The 18,471-nt window shown below is 34.8% G+C and overlaps 3 protein-coding genes across 3 annotated transcripts; 1 reads left to right on the top strand and 2 right to left on the bottom strand.

Annotated features, from left to right (window-relative positions):
• The first annotated feature begins 438 nt into the window (after nt 1-438).
• LOC135124219 (uncharacterized) lies at nt 439-7,447 on the top strand. The gene is made up of 5 exons (XM_064049130.1): nt 439-779; nt 829-1,236; nt 1,285-1,494; nt 1,550-1,734; nt 6,515-7,447. The coding sequence occupies exons 1-5, from the start codon at nt 659-661 to the stop codon at nt 7,391-7,393; spliced, it is 1,803 nt and encodes a 600-aa protein (XP_063905200.1). The 5' UTR covers nt 439-658; the 3' UTR covers nt 7,394-7,447.
• Nucleotides 7,438-9,201, bottom strand: LOC135124686 (uncharacterized). The gene is made up of 7 exons (XM_064049917.1): nt 8,724-9,201; nt 8,581-8,674; nt 8,413-8,532; nt 8,086-8,365; nt 7,930-8,038; nt 7,704-7,888; nt 7,438-7,629 (listed from the first exon to the last, which is right to left on the bottom strand). The coding sequence occupies exons 1-7, from the start codon at nt 9,199-9,201 to the stop codon at nt 7,438-7,440; spliced, it is 1,458 nt and encodes a 485-aa protein (XP_063905987.1).
• A 450-nt stretch (nt 9,202-9,651) lies between these two features.
• LOC135124206 (CLIP domain-containing serine protease B4-like) lies at nt 9,652-17,170 on the bottom strand. Its single transcript, XM_064049114.1, has 7 exons — nt 16,971-17,170; nt 11,063-11,213; nt 10,824-11,014; nt 10,662-10,770; nt 10,426-10,607; nt 10,021-10,301; nt 9,652-9,969 (listed from the first exon to the last, which is right to left on the bottom strand). The coding sequence occupies exons 1-7, from the start codon at nt 17,047-17,049 to the stop codon at nt 9,841-9,843; spliced, it is 1,122 nt and encodes a 373-aa protein (XP_063905184.1). The 5' UTR covers nt 17,050-17,170; the 3' UTR covers nt 9,652-9,840.
• Between the last annotated feature and the right edge of the window lie 1,301 nt (nt 17,171-18,471).

Below are 18,471 nucleotides of genomic sequence, written 5' to 3'. Positions count from 1 at the left end.
TACCTTTTTTGTTTATTTTGTTTGTTATGTCAGTACTAAGCACTCAATCCAGGTAGGTATCAGTTCATTTATTGCACGTATAATAGCACAATATATAAACCTAATTTTTAAATGACGTTAATCACTTAATGAACACAGAAATGTTTTTCTCATTAAATTAAAATTATATCAATGAAGAATACTAGAGGCATGAATGAGAGCAAAGGATGACAATCTAATACCTTAGCACTATTTATTATGGTCTACATTAAGAAAACATTAGCTATAAGAATAAAAATAATACAAAATAACGAGTTTTATTGTCAACATTTTAATCAACAAACCGGTCAGCCGTGTAGTTTACCGGTTGAGGCACCGTAGACACTTCCCCCAACAACAAACCTAAAAAGACTACCCTCAGTTTTAATTTTAATCACCTGAAAAACCACTCTTGTGTACAGGAAATGTCCACAGACACCACTTCCGGTCATTCCAACGCCAAATTCCCCCCATTTTCGCCAAAAACCACCCTCCCAGTCGCCACCAATTCAAAAATGGCGCCTCCCTAACCTCAAAACTTGACACATCAACATAACCTAAAAACCTCCACGCTTCTGTCCACAAAAACTAAACTGCGATAAAACACAAAAAACAACCCCATGGTCCACTCCCCCTAAAAATGGGCAAGTTCTCCCGCGACCGACGCGACATTTTTTACCGTAAAGCAAAAGAACAGGGATGGAGGGCTCGCAGCGCCTTCAAGCTTCTCCAAATCGACGAGAAATTCAAAATTTTAAATGGTAAGCACTCATTAGGTGTTTTTTTAAGTGTTTCTATGGGTGTTTGAAGGCGTGACGCGGGCCGTCGATTTGTGCGCCGCCCCCGGCAGCTGGAGCCAGGTTTTGTCACGCCGACTATATCTGGGCGAGTACATTGAAATCCGGCCTAAGAATAAGCTGTTTTACACCGACAATGAGGACTACGTTACGAGGAGCACGGTGGAGGTGGTGGAAAAGAAGGCGAGGAGAGAGGACGAAGACAGCGAGGCCGGGACCTCTCAGGGGGCGGAACTGCCGGTAACACCGAAGAAGAACGAGAATGTTAAGATCGTGGCGGTGGATTTGCAACCCATGTCGCCGTTGCCGGGGGTGATACAGATACAGGGGGATATTACAGAGTATAAGACTGCCGAAGCTATTATTAATCACTTTGAAGGGGATAAAGCGGATTTGGTTGTGTGTGATGGGGCGCCAGATGGTAATTATTGTCACGAGTTGGGTATTTTTATTTATTTTGTTGTTTCAGTTACTGGGTTGCACTGCATTGATATATACATTCAAGCACAGCTTTTGTTGGGTGCTTTGCACATTACTTGTAATGTTTTGAAACCCAATGGGACTTTTGTTGCTAAAATATTCCGTGCTAAAGACTGTGATTTATTGACAAACCAGCTGTTGATGTTGTTTGAGGATGTGGTGACTGTTAAACCTACCAGTTCTCGGACGTCTAGCATTGGTACTTTTGCATTTTCTGTAATGTGTGATGATTTATTGGGTTTTTATAATTTTAGAAGCGTTTGTTGTATGTAGGAATTATAAACCACCAATGGGGTTCAACCCGAAGTTGATAACCCCGTTTCTGGATGTTAGTAATAAGGATTTTTCTACTCTCACGGGCGTAAATAGGGTCATTATACCATTCTTGGTGTGTGGGGACATCAGCGCCTTTGATTCTGACACAACATATCCTCTTCAGGTAGGTATTCAAATATTATTTAGAAATGATACTTAGGTAAGGTGTTGGCATGATTTATATTTAAAGAATGATTCTAAAACGCGCTTTTGACAACTTATTATATTTAAAAAAATGCGTATGACGTCATCTCCTATAGTAATGTGTGACGTCACAATGCGTAGATAGCGATTAGCGCTATTACAAGCAACTAAACAGCATTAATACTTTTAAATTAAGTGTATTTTTCGGTTTTGATTAATATTTTGATTGATTAAATCTGAAAAAGCCGCAAAAATTACAAATAAAGTTAGGTTAAGTTTCATCGGATATATCGCCAAATATTTGTGTTAAAGGTAACAAAATCGCAATATAATGTTGTACTTACCGTTCTGAAGCAAACCAGCTTTGTTTTTGAGAGTTTATATTCAGTTTAAACACATTTTTGATGCACTTGCTTTTCGAACTTGTCTTTTCATTCATATCAGTTAGGGAATTTTAATAGTTACTAAAATGTTACCAAAAGTGGGGCTCTGGATGAAAATAGGTTTTCAAGAAAGTTCAATTATAGTTGAAATTAGCTAATTAAGGGCAACGATTTAAGAGGGTTGGGATCAAAGAGTGATCTTCGAAGGTATTTTCCTTATTATATTAAAAAAAAAAAAAATGCGTATGACGTCATCTCCGATTAAGATGTGACGTCATACTGCATAGATAGCGATGTTACAAGCAAGTAAACGGCGTTAATGTTTTTAAATTAAGTGTATTTTTCGGTTTTGATTAATATTTTCATTGATTGAATCTGGAAAAGCCGCAAAAATTAAAAATAAAATTAGGTTAAGTTTCATGGATATACCGCCAAGTGTTTGTGTTAAAGGTAACAAAATCGCAATATTATGTTGTACTCACCGTTCTGAAGCAAACCAGCTTTGTTTCTGAGAGTTTACATTCAGTTTAAACACCTTTTTCATGCACTTGCTTTTGCAACTTGCTTGTCTTTTCATTCATATCACTTAGGGAATTTTAATAGTTACTAAAATGTTACTAAAAATGGGGCTCTGGGTGAAAATAGGTTTTCAAGAAAGTTCAATAACTCATTAAGGGCAACGATTTAAGGGGGTTGGGATCAAAGAGTGATCTTAGAAGGCGTTTCTGATACCTTATTATATTAAAAAAAAAACCGCAAAAATTAAAAATAAAGTTAGGTTAATTTTAATCAACCAAGCAGTGTTGCCAGAATTAAACTTTTAGAGCTGAAAATTACTCAAGTTGTCGTCGATAGTAACTTTGTTATTCAACTTTCGCCGTATTTAAAGGGGTTGTATAAGAAAAGTGGTGGATTTAAGTTGATCACTATAAAAATTTACCATTTTAGACAAGTTTCTTGTTGTCGAAATAAGTCTACACATATTAAGAAAAAAATGGCAAAATGTAGCCCCGCCCACCCGCCCGCCCTATCGCAATTGTTATGATCTTTTTTATTCGTCGTGAGGCAAAGGGGCAGAGCTTAACTGCAAAATTCTTATTTCTATGTATACGAGAAATTAAAAACATGTTTTTGAGTATCCTGTTGTTCAAAGAATACTGTGTATATAAAGAAAAAATTAAAGCCGTAACGTGAAAAATTGAAAAAATGGGAACATTGAAATGAAAAATTGAGATTTCGAAAAATGAAAAAAATCTAAAAATCGAAAATTTGAAGAATTGAAAAAATGAAAAATTGAAAAATCCTGAAATTAGAAAATCTAAAATGAAGAATAAAAAAACTGGAAAGGCGCAAAATTTAAATATCGAAGAATTGAAGAATCGAAAAACTGAAAAAATACAAAAATCAAGAAATCGAAAAATGGAAAAACTGAAGAATCGAAATATTGACAGATCTCAAAACTGAATTATCCAAAAACTGAAAGATCGAAGAAAAGTTTAAGAATAAAAAAATTGAAAAATCCAAAAACTTAAATATCGAAATATTGAGAAAAGCAAAAACTGAATAATCGAGAAATCAGAAAATCTAAAATTTTAAAAATTGAAAAATTAAATGAAAGTATCGAAAAATTGGAAAATCGACGTATCGAGGTAACCAAAAATCGAAAAATTGAAATATTGTGAAAGTAAAAAATCCAGAAAACGAAAAATGGGAATGTCGAAAGATTGAAAAATTTAATTAATAATCGAAATATTGAAAAATCAGAACACTGAAATATCTCAAAATTGAGAAATCCAAAAAAACTGACGAATCGAAAAATTGAAAAATCCCAAAACTGAAACATCGAAAAATCGAGAAATCAAAAAACAGAAAAATCGCGAAATTGAAACGTCTAAAAATCCAAGTCGAAAAATTTAAATTTAAAAAGCCAAAAAATTGAAAAATCAGTAACCTATAAATTCGAAAAATTGAAGAATTAAAAAACTGAAAAATCGAAAAATCGAGCATTGAAAATTCCAGAGATCGAGAAGAGGGAATCAAAAATCGATTAATCGGAAATTGAGAAACCGGAAAATCAAAAATTTAGAAACGTGACAAATTGAAAAATGGCAAAACTGGAACATTGAAAAATTGAGATTTCGAAAAAAAATCTGAAGCATCGAAAAATTAAAAAATCTCAACCCAAAAAAATCGAAAAATTGAAAAAATTGAAAATCCAGACATTGAAAATCCAGACATTGAAAAATTGAAAAATCCTGAAATTGGAAAATCTAAAAATGAAGAATAAAAAACCTCGAAAATCGCAAAATTTAAATATCGAATAATTGAAGAATCGAAAAACTGAAAAAGTACAAAAATCAAGAAATCGAAAAATCGAAAAACTGAAGAATCGAAATATTGACAAATCTCTAAACTGAAATATCCGAGAATTGAAAGATCGAAGAAAAATTTAAGAATAAAAAAACTGAAAAATCCAAAAACGTTTAAAAATCAAAGTCGAAAAATTTAAATTTAAAAAATCAAAAAATTGAAAAATCAATAATCTAAAAATTCGAAAAATTGAAGAACTAAAAAACTGAAAAATAGAAAAATCGAGCATTGAAAATTCCAGAGATCGAGAAGTGGGAATCAAAAATCGATTAATGGAGAAATTGAGAAACCGGAAAATCAAAAATTTAGAAACGTGACAAATTGAAAAATGGCAAAACTAAAACATTGAAAAATTGAGATTTCGAAAAATGAAAAAATCAAAAAACCGAAAATTTGAAGAATTGAAAATCCGAAGAATCGAAAAATTAAAAAATCTCAACCCAGAAAAATCGAAAAATTGAAAAAGTACAATAATTCAAAAAATTGATTAATCGAGAAATCAAAAATTTAAAAACATCAAAAATTAGTATTCGAAAAATTAAGCCCCATACATACCAGCCCTGATTTAAATAGCAATGAAGTTTTCATTCGTTGGCAGACCTAGGGGCGGAGCCTAATTACAAAATCCACATTTCCCTACATTTTAAACGTGTTTTAACTTTGTAAGAATAAAAAAAATCGTCACAAATGAGATGGGGTGGGTGGGCGGGGTTCATATTTTGCTTGTTTTCTTAGTATGCATAGTATTCTTTGAACAACACGATACTCAAAAACATGTTTTTAATTTTTTGTAGAGAAATAAGAATTTTGCAGTTAAGCTCCGCCCCTTGATTCACAGCGAATGAAAAAAATTATCACAATTGAGATTGGGCGGGTGGGCGGGCCTACAGTATACCTTTTTGTTTTAATATGTTTAAACTTCGTTTCACAACATGAAACTTAAAACATGTTTAAAGTGGAAAATTTGTATAAGGAAATATCGATTTTGCAATTAGGTTCCGCCTCAGAATTGCAAATTCCATATTTCCTTGCAAAAATGTACTGTTTTAACCATGTTTTAAGTTTCTTGTTGTGAAAAGATGACTATGATATATTAAGAAAAAACGGCAAAATATAAGCCCCGTCCGCCCACCCTATCTCAGTTCTGATGATTTTTTTTATTCATCGTAAGCTTAATTGTAAAATTCTTATTTTTCTACGAGAAATCGTGTTATACAAAGAAAACTAAATGTATTAATTAAAAAAGAAACCCAAAAGAGAAGCCCCACGCATCCGTCTCGATCTTAATCGTGATGAATTTTTCATTCGTTGTCAGACCGAGGGGCGGAGCGTAATTGCAAAATCGATATTTTGCTATACAAATTTACCATTTTAAACAAGTGTTAAGTTTCTTGTTGCGAGAAGGTGACTACACATATTAAGAAAAAAAAGCAGAATGTTAATCCCGCCCACCCGCTCTATCTCAGTTGTGATAATTTTTTATTCGTCATGAGCGAGGAGGGCGGAGCTTAACTGCAAAATTCGTATTTCTATACAAAAAATAAAAAACATGTTTTTAAGTATGATGGTGTTGTTCAAAGAATACTGTCTATATTAAGAAAAAACAGCTAATTGATCAGGGAACAGTTGATGGGTTGATGGTTAAAAATTTCGAAGTTTACAGCCGCCATATGACTTAGGGAATTTTAGTAGTTACTAAAATGTTACCAAAAAATGGGGTTCTGGATGAAAAACAGGTTTTCAAGAAAGTTCGATTACAGACTTTTAAATTTTATCATTTATACAAGTTTCATTGGTTGCTAATTTTTCATCTAATTTGTCAAATTAAGCAAAGTAGTAATGTTTGCATTGTTAGTGTGTTAGTGTGGCATTAATGACGCATACAGTAAGACAGGTCAGAAATGCCACCATAGCCACACAAAACATTTTCTCTCAAAAAGTTACCAGAATTATTTTACCCTAAAACACACAAGCATATTCGATCCGTCATTCTATTTTTGTTGTCAGATCGCAGGGGAGGAACCGTACCAGTACCACTCCCCAGTGCAGCCCCCAATCGCCCCACCCTACTACTTCGTCGAAGAGACAGAACCCAAACACGCAAAAGTCGAAGTCCAACACGTCCCCGCCGAAGTCGAACTACTCGTACAGTACCAGGACGGTACTGTCCATGAAGAAGTATACGTCGTCATCGACGACACCGGACCTTTCGAAGTACCCACCGAAGACCCCGGACCCCCCAACGAAGCCGAAACGTTGCCGGAAATCTGCGAACAAGCCGAAAACCCTGACCAGGCATTGGCCCAAACAGAGAGCGACTCGAGTTGTCCAGACATCTGCGACCAAAGAAAAAAAGATCAGGCGGAAGACCCGTTGGCGCAAACAGAGAGCGAAGTGGCCGAAGAAGACACAGAAACGCAGATAGAAGGGGTGGTGCACGTGGTGGCACCTCAAGGCGAAGATGCCATTCAGGTAGTCGAAACGTCTGCTACAACGAGCCACGAGGGTCCGAGTGAAGACTCCAACGAAAGAGTGGAAAGCTGCCCTTTGCTGGACAGTCATGTACCTTCTGGAGAGTCGGAGCAAGTCGAGAGCGAAAAGTCAACAGAATCCGAGAAACCGTCAACCACTGGAATCGCAGATACCAACTACTACGAGTTGTTCCAAAAAGTGACTAAAATTAGGGAACGCAGTTCTGAAAGAAAGTTCGTTGCGTCGTTCGGGTCCATCGATATGGACGAAGAGTCGCTCGCGTTTATTGAAAATTTGATGGCACGGCTAAATCTCGAGCAGGGGAGTCCAAGTTATGAGTATCTGATCGAGAAGTTGCTGGGACCTTCGTCTAAACAAACTTGTACGTGCTTGCCGCCCGATCATACTAAGTAATGTGTATTTTATATTAATTGTATTACTAAATATAGTTGCTATTTTTAAACCCGAGTCCGTATTTGAGATCTGCCTAGAATCTCCAGCAGGAAAACCAGAGCTGAGGCGGCGTGACCGATAACCAAAATGGCGAAAGCGCCCTCTACGTGCGTCCATTTTAGTTTCACGGTAGTTTGTTCTTGGAAATGGTACATGATGCCTCTTTGGACTGACATATCCATGTACTGGGCTACCACCTGCAATGTAACATAGTTGTTACATGTTTACTGGTGTGGTCACGTGTCTATAACGTCCGGTAATATCTCGTTACCTCGTTTTCCCAATACGCTTCCAACCCTGCTTCAAAAACCCGCAAAATCAAGTCGTCAAGCAATGGTAAAAGCACTGAATTTTTCCGGATCACGAAAATACACTGCTCCCAATAAATATCCTGTTGCATGATCCGGTAGTCGGAAATGACGTCACGTTTGACGTATGGCCCTACAGCATAGTGACCTACAACAAGTTTACTGAAACTACTGAAATTAATCGAGTACCATACGGTAGCCGCTCTAGAGAGAACCCAAAATTGTGAAGTTTCGACGCTGCAACCAAATCATCTTCAGTTTTAACGACAAACTGACTCTTTATCACTTTGTAGTCCTCCTGAGTAATTTTTGTAAGTGTTAGGGATTTTGTTTTCTTGTGGTTACCTCGTTAACTTCACGTAGCGAGATGAGCCAGGCATCTGTCGGAGCTCCCCAAGGTAGACCACTGGACGCTAAGTCCTTTACTGTTTTGATTGCTTTTTTGTACCTTGGTACTGTCATCACGCTGGATAAACCGCTGCTGTAGGAACTCGACAGAAGTAGAACGTTTAGCATGTTTAGGGCTATGAAGTACTTCATCAGGCGCCCTTTTGGCGAAGTCGTGAGTGACTGGAGCAAGTAGAGTTTCACCATCACCGTTAAAGAGTCTGTGATGTAGTACTTGCTAGAATTTGGACTGTTGTATCGTGGTAGTACCACAAAGGTACTTACTTGTGGTTTCTGTACAATAAAATACTGAGAACGAGTGTATCTGCTAAAAACACAACAAGTACGGCCATCCACATCTCGTCAGAGAAAGAATAGAGCGGAGTTAGCCAACCAGCGGCAATTCTGCATAACTATGTCATGTTTAAAGTACCACGATACCAAGTTACTTACTGAGGTGCTGGTACTAAAGCTGTGACTCCTGTTCTAGTCAAAGGTTTACTATAGTCTAAAAATTTGTAGTACTCGTCCCATGTGTATATAGCACCTGAATGGAAAATTCTTAATTGAAATTTATCAATCTGTAGTACTCCTACCATAACCAACGTCCACGTCATCTCGTACCAAACTCCCCAAAATCCCAATACCCGTCCAGTTGTTGTAAATATCGCCCCATAAGTCATCCCCAGTGATAATGGTGAAAACAGGCGTCAAGTTGTGTTTTTTGACAAACTCAAAAATAAAACTTGTTTCAGTACCATGAATCGTTGTGTTGTCATCTTCTACAATACAGTACGGCTCATACGTAAAAGTACCGATTTTAAGTTGGCGCCCGTTCTGATTGTACAGTTTGTCTGGAAAAAGGTGGTACCCATTCAAGAAACTCTCATTCTGTGGAAACCAAGTGTCCACAAGTACTACTTCGTTACTTCCGTTCATGTCACCATACAAATGTGTAAGCAAGTCATAGCTTCCATTTTTGGGTACCACCACCAGTAGATTAGACACGTACTCCAGTTCTTTGGTACTAAAAATCTTCATTGCGTCGTCTCCACTTACTACGTACCTCCTCATATTAAATCTCTCACTATTCAATCTGATTAATTTTTCAAATTGAACGAAAATGTCGGACGCGTTTTCATGATGGATGACCACATCCTGACACCCATAATGTTGAAAAATTAGATGTGGATTTAATGTGTTGTTTACTTTTATGTAAACAGTGGGTATTTGTAGATGAGATTCGATGTCATTACAGCTATCGGTAAATATGAATACACAGCGAGTATCGAAAAAATAAGTTTTTAATAAAACCCGGAATAAAAGATTTAGGGTCGCGTTTACCATGTTGCGAGAAATGCGATGGTTTCATGACTGAATATCTGAGTTGTGTTTGAGAGCAAATAGCGCTTAATTTGTGTTTATTTGCTGCTGCTTTGTACCATCGCTTTTTATTTCACTTGTTAGAGATCGTTATTTTAATAGTGTTTACATGGAAGGTTCGATTGTATTGAAACGACAAACAAAATTAAAAAGACATTTTATTAAAAGTCATCACATGTTTCTAAAGCTTGAACTAGGACAAACGTGGGCTGCTCAACCAACCAAATTTAGAGCTCTTTTTTTGAAAGATTAAGACCGAGAAGTGATTGGTTGCACCCCCACCACGCCCTACTAACTACTCTAACCTAACTTTACACTTCATTGCCACATTTAATTCTCATTACTGTAAATCTGGGGGATATTTTCTCGGATCCACGAGATGTACTTCTTCACATTCGTGTACACACTAGGAACCCCAGTCGCTCCACACCGGTCGGACCCAAACGACAAAATCCCCACCTAGAACCCATTTCGTACCATTTCTTTAGCATAGTCTGTTTTCTGTCATACCTGATAATATGTCTCCCCATGTCGCACCGTCAACGGCGCCCCTCCAAACCCGCTACACGCGTCGTTCTCCGCCTCCCCTCCCGCGCACAGATGGTCCTCGGTGATGGGCAGCGTGTTCCCGTACACCCTGTGGCACACGCTCAGGTCCGTGATGGGCAGAAACAGGGTCTGTTGCAGGTTCGAGGCGCTGCTTTGTTTGGCGTTGCGGCCCCAGCCCACCAAAATACCATTTCTGTTGGTGACCGACCATGTTTCCGGTAGACAAATCGGCTGGGCGGTCACTAAAAGTCGAAATCTAGCATCAATTTGTGTTGTGAAGCGTGACCAATTGATGGGTTCTCACGGATTAGTTTTTCCCATGATTGGGTCTTCCGGTTTAGTGCTCCCTGTAATGATGGTACTCACCGGAGTAGTTGATTTTGCTTCTGAGGACGAGGAGGGCGATGTTGTTGCTGTAGGATTGTTTGTCGTAGTTGGGGTGGACGATGACGTGGCTGGGGAGGATGTCCTGGACGGGGAGGCCGCAGAATTCCTCGCCGCAGTCGATGTCGGCGTTGGTGTTCCATTCGCCAACTCGGACCGAGTAGCTAGAACATTTCTATTGTTAAGCAAAATTTTTGGAAATGTACAAATACACTTACAGTTTGTAGTTTTCTGCTTTGGCCAAAGCACAATGAGCCGCTGTCAAAATAACTCTGCTACTAATAATGGATCCTGTGCAAGGGTACTTAACCTCTCCAGTCCTCACATCTGGAAGCCAAAATTTACCATTTTTTTTTTTTCAAAAAGAGGGAAAAACTTACTTCTGAACCCTATTCTCACCACCCAGGGGTACGCCCCGATCCCGTCGTAGTTGTCCCCTTGGATCTGCGATATCCCGCACCTTTGCCCATCGACCATCTTCCCGGAGTTGATGTTGTTCAGCGGATCCACAACAAGGGGGCAACAGACGTATCTTTCGCCGCTGTGGTAACCGCAGCCAAGATTCGAGATTCTGAAGATATTGCTATTATTTTATTGTTGTTTTTTGAGTTTTTTTTACCTTTCTGTGTTCACACATTCGTTGGATAAAATATTGTTGAGCATCGGACATTGCGATAGGGGTAAACACTCGGTGTTGCGTTCGCAGAAAAGGGTGTTCTTTCGGGGGGAAATGAGGGTGTCGGACTCATAATAGGTGAGCTGGGGTTCACCTAGACGATAAAAGATACGCAAAAGGCTGTAATTTGATTAATCGTTATAGTGGGTGTATCAGGGGACAGTATTAGGAACAGCATTATTTTCAATTTAGGTAAGTGATGTTAAAGACATAAATACGAAGTGACTATTTATAGCTGCACTTAGGACGAAAATGACTTTTTCCACGGAAAATGGGAAAATTGCCATCGATGTTTTGAGATTTACTTTACTTGATTTTGTTCCTGGTGAAATTTCAAATGTAGTGTTTAATGTTTCACTAAAATAATTAAACTGGATTTTTATGCGTTCTTAGGGCGATTTTTTCATTCCTTGGTTTTGCCTCAGGTGAAATGCGACTTCCAAAATAGGGAAAATTTTGATTTAAAAATGACACCTTGGCACAAAAGTCCAGGATTTTTAAAAATGACCAACAGAATAATAAGGACTTTATGTTCAATAAGATGCTGACAGGATTTTATTTTTCATCGTGGGGTTACCCATGTTTTTCCCCACAATGGAGTTTACAATGGTCAAAATTTTAGATCGTGAATGATACCTGAACAAAAGTCTAAAAATGTAATGTTTAATTTTCGAAGAATCAAGCCGAAAATAACCTCTACAAGTCGAAATCTACAAGAAAAAATGTCTTGAGGTAATTTTCGAAGGATGTTCAAAAAATGCTCAAAATTAATAATGTAGAGGTTTCGAAAAATGGAGATTTTTGAAGTTGCACTAAAATTTTCAAAAAATTCTGGGAATACATTTTGAGGAGCTGATTTTACAAAATAAATATAACTTGTTCATGCTGACGGACCAAGATTTTGGAAAATTGGGTTTGAAAATAGAAATTGAAAAATATTTCGAAAATTCATTTTTTCGATCCTGGAAAAATCGTATAATTTTCGAAGAAGGGAGCTGAAAATGACTTCTGCAAGTCGAAATCTGCAAGGAAATGTCCTCAGGGTGTTCGAAAAGTGGTCAAAAATTTATTTATGGGTTTTTAAAAATTGATATTTTCGAAAAGTTGCCTTAAATATTTTGGAAATATATTTTGACGAGCTGATTCTAAAACATAACTTGTTGATGATCTCAAATTAAAAGATTTTTGGACAATTCGTTCTGAAAATGACATTTTCAAAAAAATTTAGAAATTTATCATTTTCCATTGTTTCGTTTTTGGGAAAATTGTTTAATTTTTGAAGAATCAAGCCAAAAATGACTTTTATAAATCGAAATCTACTAGCAAAAATGTCTTGAGGTAATTTTCAAAGGATGGAAAATTGAGATTTTTGAAAAGTTGCCTTAAAATCTTTAAAAAATTCTGGGAATACATTTTGGGGAGCTGATTTTACAAATATAACTTGTTGATGGTGACGGACCAAGATTTTGGAAAATTGGGTTTGAAAATATAATTTTAAAAATATTTCGAAAATTCATAATTCATTGTTTCGATTCTAGAAAAATCGTATAATTTTTGAAAAATGAAGTCGAAAATGACTTTTATAAATCGAAATCTACTAGCAAAAATGTCTTGAGGTAATCTTCAAACGATGTTCGAAAAATGGTCAAAAGTTCATAATGTAAAGGTTTTGAAAAATTGAGTTTTTTGAAAAGTTGCCTCAAAATCTTCAAAAAATTCTGGGAATTTTAAAAACATCACTTGTTGATGGTGACGGACCAAGATTTTGGAAAATTGGATTCGAAAATTCAGTTTCCACTTTTTCGGATTCGGAAAAATAGTAAAATTTTCGAAGAATAAAGCCGAAAATAAGTTCTATAAGTCGAAATCTACAAAAAATTACTTTAGGTAATTTTCGAAGGGTGTTCGAAAAATGGTAAAAAATTGATAACGTATGGGTTTTTAAAAACTGAGATTTTTGAAAAGTTGTCTTAAAATCTTCAAAAAATTTAGAGAAATACGTTTTGACGATCTGATTCTAAAAACATAATGTGTTGATGATCCCAGATGAAGATTTTGGACCATTCGTTCTGAAAATGAAATTTTAAAAATAAGTATTTAGAAAATTGTGATTTTTTATTTTTTCGATTTTGGGAAAATTGTTTAATTTTTCCAAGAATGCAGCCGAAAATAACTTCCATAAGTCGAAGTCTATAAGAAAATGTTTTTCGAAGGGTTTTCGAAAATTGGTCAAAAATATGATGTAATAATGTTTCGAAAAACTGAGAATTATGAAAACTTGCCTTAAAATTTTCAAAAAATTCTGAGAAACATATTTTGACGAGCTGATTCCAAAAGCATAATGTGTTGATGATTTCAGAAGTAGATTTTGGACAAGTCAGCATGAAAATGGATTTTTAAAAATATTTCGAAAATTGTCATTTTCCATTTTTTGCATTTTCGAAAATTATTTAATTAATTGTTGAAGAACTAAGTCGAAAATGATTTTTATAAGTCGAAATTTACAAGAAAATATCTTTAGATAATTTTCGAAAGGTGTTCGAAAAATGGTCAAAAATTCCTAATGTAGGGGTTTTGAAAAATTGAGAATTTTGAAAAATTGCTTTAAAATCTTCAAAAAATTCTGAGAAATGTACTTTGACGAGTTGATTCCAAAAACGTAACGTGTTGATAGATTCAGACCAAGAATTTGGAGAATTCGTTCTGAAAATGGAATGTTAAAAATATTTCTAATATTATCAATTTGCATTTTTTCGATTTTGGGAAAATTGTTTAATTTTCGAAGAACGAAGCGGAAAATAAGTTCACTATAAGCCGAAGAATACAAGAAAATGTCTTTCGAAGGGTTTTCCAAAATTAGTGAAAAATTCATGATGAGGGGTTTCGAAAAACTGAGATTTTTGAAAAGCTACCTTAAAATTTTCAAAAAATTCTGGGAAACACAGTTTGACGAGCCGATTCTAAAAACATCATGTGTTGATGATTTCAGAAGTAAATTTTGGACAAGTAGGCATGAAAATGGATTTTTTTAAATATTTCGAAAATTGTCATTTTCCATTGTTTGGATTTTCGAAAATTAATTATTTAATTAATTGTTGAAGAATTAAGCCGAATTGATTTTTATAAGTTGAAATTTACAAGAAAATATCGTTAGATAATTTTGGAAATGTGTTCAAAAAATGGTCCAAAATTCATAATATAGGGGTTTTGAAAATTGAGAATTTTGAAAAATTGCCTTAAAATCTTCAAAAAATTCTGGGAAATATTTTTTGACGAGCTGGTTCCAAAAACGTAACGTGTGGATGATTTCAGACCAAGAATTTGGAGAAGTCGTTATGAAAACGGAAAGTTCAAAATATTTCTAATATTATCAAATTCCATTTTTTCGATTTTGGGAAAATTGTTTAATTTTCGAAGAACGAAGCGGAAAATAACTTCTGTAAGTTGAAGTCTACAAGAAAATGTCTTTCGAAGGGTTTTCCAAAATTAGTCAAAAATTCATAATGTAGGGGTTTCGAAAAACTGAGATTTTTGAAAAGCTGCCTTTAATTTTCAAAAAATTCTGGGGAACACATTTTGACGAGCCGATTCTAAAAACATCATGTGTTGATGATTTCAGAAGTAGGTTTTGGATAAGTCAGCATGAAAATGGATTTTTAAAATATTTCGAAAATTGTAATTTTCTATTTTTTCTATTTTCGAAAAATTGTATAATTAATTTTTGAAGAATTAAACCGAAAATGATTTTTATAGGTCGAAATGTACAAGAAAATATCTTTAGATAATTTTCGAAAGGTGTTCGAAAAATGGTCAAAAATTCATAATGGAGGGGTTTTGAAAAATTGAGAATTTTGAAAAAAATATAAAAATTTTGTGAAATTATTTTACCAAAATTTCAAAATTTTATTCAGTGTTAATAACTTACGTACCAGAAAATCTGAAAATTTTGTCAAACCTTAATAAATTTGAGAAAGCTGAAAAAGTAGCGAGAAAACGACTTGTAAAAGTTCCATTTAGACTCGATATTTCAACTCATATTCAGGATCAGTTGGGATTGTTGTTCTAATGTTCGTTGAAATGAAAAGTTCGTTGGCTATTTAATAATATGGACAAGATTATAGTTTGCTTGTTAAATTTATTAGTCGATTCCTCGGCTTCGTCTCGGATGAAATGCGGAGCGCAAAAAGTGAAAATTCTCGTTACCAAAAGGCATTTTGAAAAAAACTTGGAAATGCGGGTATCACTTTTAAAATGAACCCATAATGAAAAAAGTGAGATAATATTGGTAAAAATTGTGGAAAATTGTCATAAATATTTTGAGATTTTTTATGCGATTTTTGTTCCTGGCGTAATTTCAAATCAAAATAGTGAAAATATGATTTAAAATGATATATTGGCCCAAAAGTTCAGAATTTTTAAAAATAAGTAACAGGATAATGAACACTTCATGTTCATGCATATTTTTAATAAGACATTGACACGATTTTATTAAAAAAATAAACATTTTAGTTCCTAAATGATCCCTGAGTACAAGTCTAAAAAACGGTCTCAAATTGTTAAAGTTTTGCGAAACTATCTATATTATCAAAATTTTGGCAAAAAACGACTAAATACCCTAATTATGCTCTTCCAACCATTTGAAAATTTCTGCTTATTCCGATCTGACAAAAATAATTACATGTATCAAGGTTTTCCGGAAATTACAAATAATTTTCTTTCAAACGTTATGAACTTATGATATGTGTTTTTGAAGCGTATCTGATTGAGTTTTTTTCTTTTGCAGTGATGCGATTGATCTGGTATATATTTTAAAAAATTGTTCTATTAAAGATCTGAAATTTAATTTCAGTTTGCCATTAGGTTAAAAATTGATGATGTTTACATTTTTTGATGTTTCTGTTTAAAACTTGAAATAATCAGACACATTTGAACATCTTCCCTCGTAACACTTTATTTTCATTAACATTGTGGCACGTGTCCACAAATAAATTATGCGAAATTCACCGGCTTGCTTACATACTTGAATTTAATTACCAAAAATAAGATTAATTGATAAAGGAGCATCCTGTTAGTTAGCAGAGATCTAATTAGCGCTCCCCATATGCATTTTGGAATTTTCGCGAGGCCACAAGCCAAGGGCATTTTTTACACTTATATAATGATAACAATAAAAAATTCTTTTAATATTAATAATCCCATATTGTTCCCATTATTTTTTCCATACGCGTTTATTTTGTGTCAATAACACACAATTACACCACAGTACTAACCGCACGTTTAATAATTCACCGAACCATGAAAGGTGTAGACACGAAATGGAAAAAATCGAACGTGTTTACTTCTATCGAATAAAGGAAAAAACGTACATAAATAATGCTAAAAAATAGAACCACCGACCGTTTAATTCTATTTAAATTATCCTACTTTGATCGCTAAAAAATGGGTACTATGAATAATCGCACGTCCCATCATCCTTGAATTCTAATTTGTCACAGATAACGTAATTGCGGTGTTGGTTTTACGACTTTTCGATTAACAATTTTTTGAAAATTTTCCCCCGTGGTACGACCTATCTATCAACGATTTCCATCAAGGTCGTACCCACCGATGCGTCATTTATTATTATTATCAACACCTATAGGAAAATCAATGCCAATTTTTATTTATTTTAGGACACAAATGGCGCGGCCTTCACCAACCATAATTTTTTCTTGGAAGAAGACTACTTCCCGTACCGATTAATAACAATTTGAAACGGACCGGTGCTCCTCAGTACCCACTTACTTAAGTCATTGAAAAACGCGGGTCATTCGCTCGCGATTTTGAAATTTTTAGGAAAATTTTGACTTACCGGTGACTCGGGCCCATTGGGTGACCACTAGGACGACGCACAGCAGCACGTGGGTACTCTTCACCTGGCACCTGGTCATCGTTGTGTCTAGTACTGCAGTGCAAAAGCCGAATAAATCAGCAATAGTCTGAACGATTTATTATGACCTTCTCACATACAAAAAAAAATCATCATACATGCGTAACAAGGCATGACTTTGCCCCCCCAAGTCTCCCCACGGTGCGGACGATACAAAGTTTAATTTTATAGATTGCAGCTGACCGTAAACAGGCATCAATCGCATAGGTGTCTATTGCATTTTAATTTTTATTGCTGTGGTGGCAATGAGGAGTGAGTTTTTGGAGGAATAGTGCGTCGATTTTTTGGGTCTCTTTGTCTTTGTGTGATGGATCACAGGTCCTTTAATTGATTTAGTTGGGAGTTATTTTCTAAATGTGATTTTTTTTATAATAAAAGCATTGCTTAAAATTTTAAAATCAATTTCTCAAAGTGTAACAATTTCAAAGTTGCACTTGTATTGTTGAAATAATTATTATTTATTTATTAAATACTGTCTACTGTTAGAATTATGGTGTCCTTGTTAGATTTTGTGGTTAATTTTTAAAATATACGACAGTTATCTCTGAAAATTTACAACAAAATGTCTTTAGGTTATTTTCGGAGGTACTGAAAAACGGTCAAAATTGATAATGAAAACTTGAGATTTTTGAAAAGCTGCCTAAAACCCTGGAAAAATTCTGGAAAATATATTTCGACGAGTTGATTCTAAAAACATAACTTGTTGATGGTTCCGGACGGAGATTTTTGAAAAATTGTGTTTTAAAATAGGATTTTAAAAATATCTCGAAAATTGTCATTTTTCGATTTATTCGATTCTGGAAAAATTGTTGGAATTTTTGAAGAAATGACGCTTAAAATAAATGTTAGAAGTCGAAATCTACAGAGAAATAAAGAATGTCAAAAATTCATACACTGAAAAATTGAGATTTTTCAGAAGATATCTAAAAATTATCAAAAAATTCTTGGAAATACATTTCAATGAGCTGATTCAAAAAATATAACTTGTTGATGAGTCTTGTACCACTATTTTTGCAAAATTCGCTTGGAAATTGCGATTTTTTTAATATTTCGAAAATTTTGATTTCTAGTTTTATTGATTCTGGAAAAACTGTTGGAATTTCCGAAAAAATGAAGCCGAAAGTAACCATTACAAATCGAAATTTATAAAATATGGCCTGTAGTTAATTTTAAGAAGCCCCCGAAAAATGGTCAAAATTTCATAGAATGAATAATAGAAACTTTTGAAAAGTTCTCTAAAAATTCAAAAAAAATTCTTGGAAATACATTTCGACAAACCGATTCACAAAATATAACTTGTTGATGAGTTTTGTGCCACGATTTTTGCAAAATTCGCTTTGAAAATGCGATTTTTTGAATATTTCTCATTTCTAGTTTTATCGATTCTGGAAAAACTGTTGGAATTTCTGAAGAAATGAAGCCG

Source organism: Zophobas morio, unplaced genomic scaffold, assembly GCF_036711695.1.
Source record: "Zophobas morio isolate AGI-343-1 ecotype UQ-CSIRO unplaced genomic scaffold, CSIRO_AGI_Zmor_V1 ptg000007l, whole genome shotgun sequence".
In the NCBI taxonomy this organism is placed as follows: Eukaryota; Metazoa; Arthropoda; class Insecta; order Coleoptera; family Tenebrionidae; genus Zophobas; species Zophobas morio.
Note: the sequence above shows the minus strand (reverse complement) of the source record. Positions and strands in the feature narration are given on the sequence as shown.

Bases quoted from the DNA above. Each gene is read 5' to 3' on its own strand.
- LOC135124219 (XM_064049130.1), top strand. From the start codon at position 659: ATGGGCAAGTTCTCCCGCGACCGACGCGACATTTTTTACCGTAAAGCA. The intron at 780-828 runs GTAAGCACTCAT...GGGTGTTTGAAG, and splicing joins GAAATTCAAAATTTTAAATG to GCGTGACGCGGGCCGTCGAT. The intron at 1,735-6,514 runs GTAGGTATTCAA...TTTTGTTGTCAG, and splicing joins ACACAACATATCCTCTTCAG to ATCGCAGGGGAGGAACCGTA.
- LOC135124686 (XM_064049917.1), bottom strand. From the start codon at position 9,201: ATGAGGAGGTACGTAGTAAGTGGAGACGACGCAATGAAGATTTTTAGT. The intron at 8,533-8,580 runs GTAAGTAACTTG...ATAGTTATGCAG, and splicing joins GCTTTAGTACCAGCACCTCA to AATTGCCGCTGGTTGGCTAA. The intron at 8,039-8,085 runs GTAACCACAAGA...AAAATTACTCAG, and splicing joins CGCTACGTGAAGTTAACGAG to GAGGACTACAAAGTGATAAA.
- LOC135124206 (XM_064049114.1), bottom strand. From the start codon at position 17,049: ATGACCAGGTGCCAGGTGAAGAGTACCCACGTGCTGCTGTGCGTCGTC. The intron at 11,015-11,062 runs GTAAAAAAAACT...CAATATCTTCAG, and splicing joins GAATGTGTGAACACAGAAAG to AATCTCGAATCTTGGCTGCG. The intron at 10,771-10,823 runs GTAAGTTTTTCC...TTTGGCTTCCAG, and splicing joins GGTGAGAATAGGGTTCAGAA to ATGTGAGGACTGGAGAGGTT.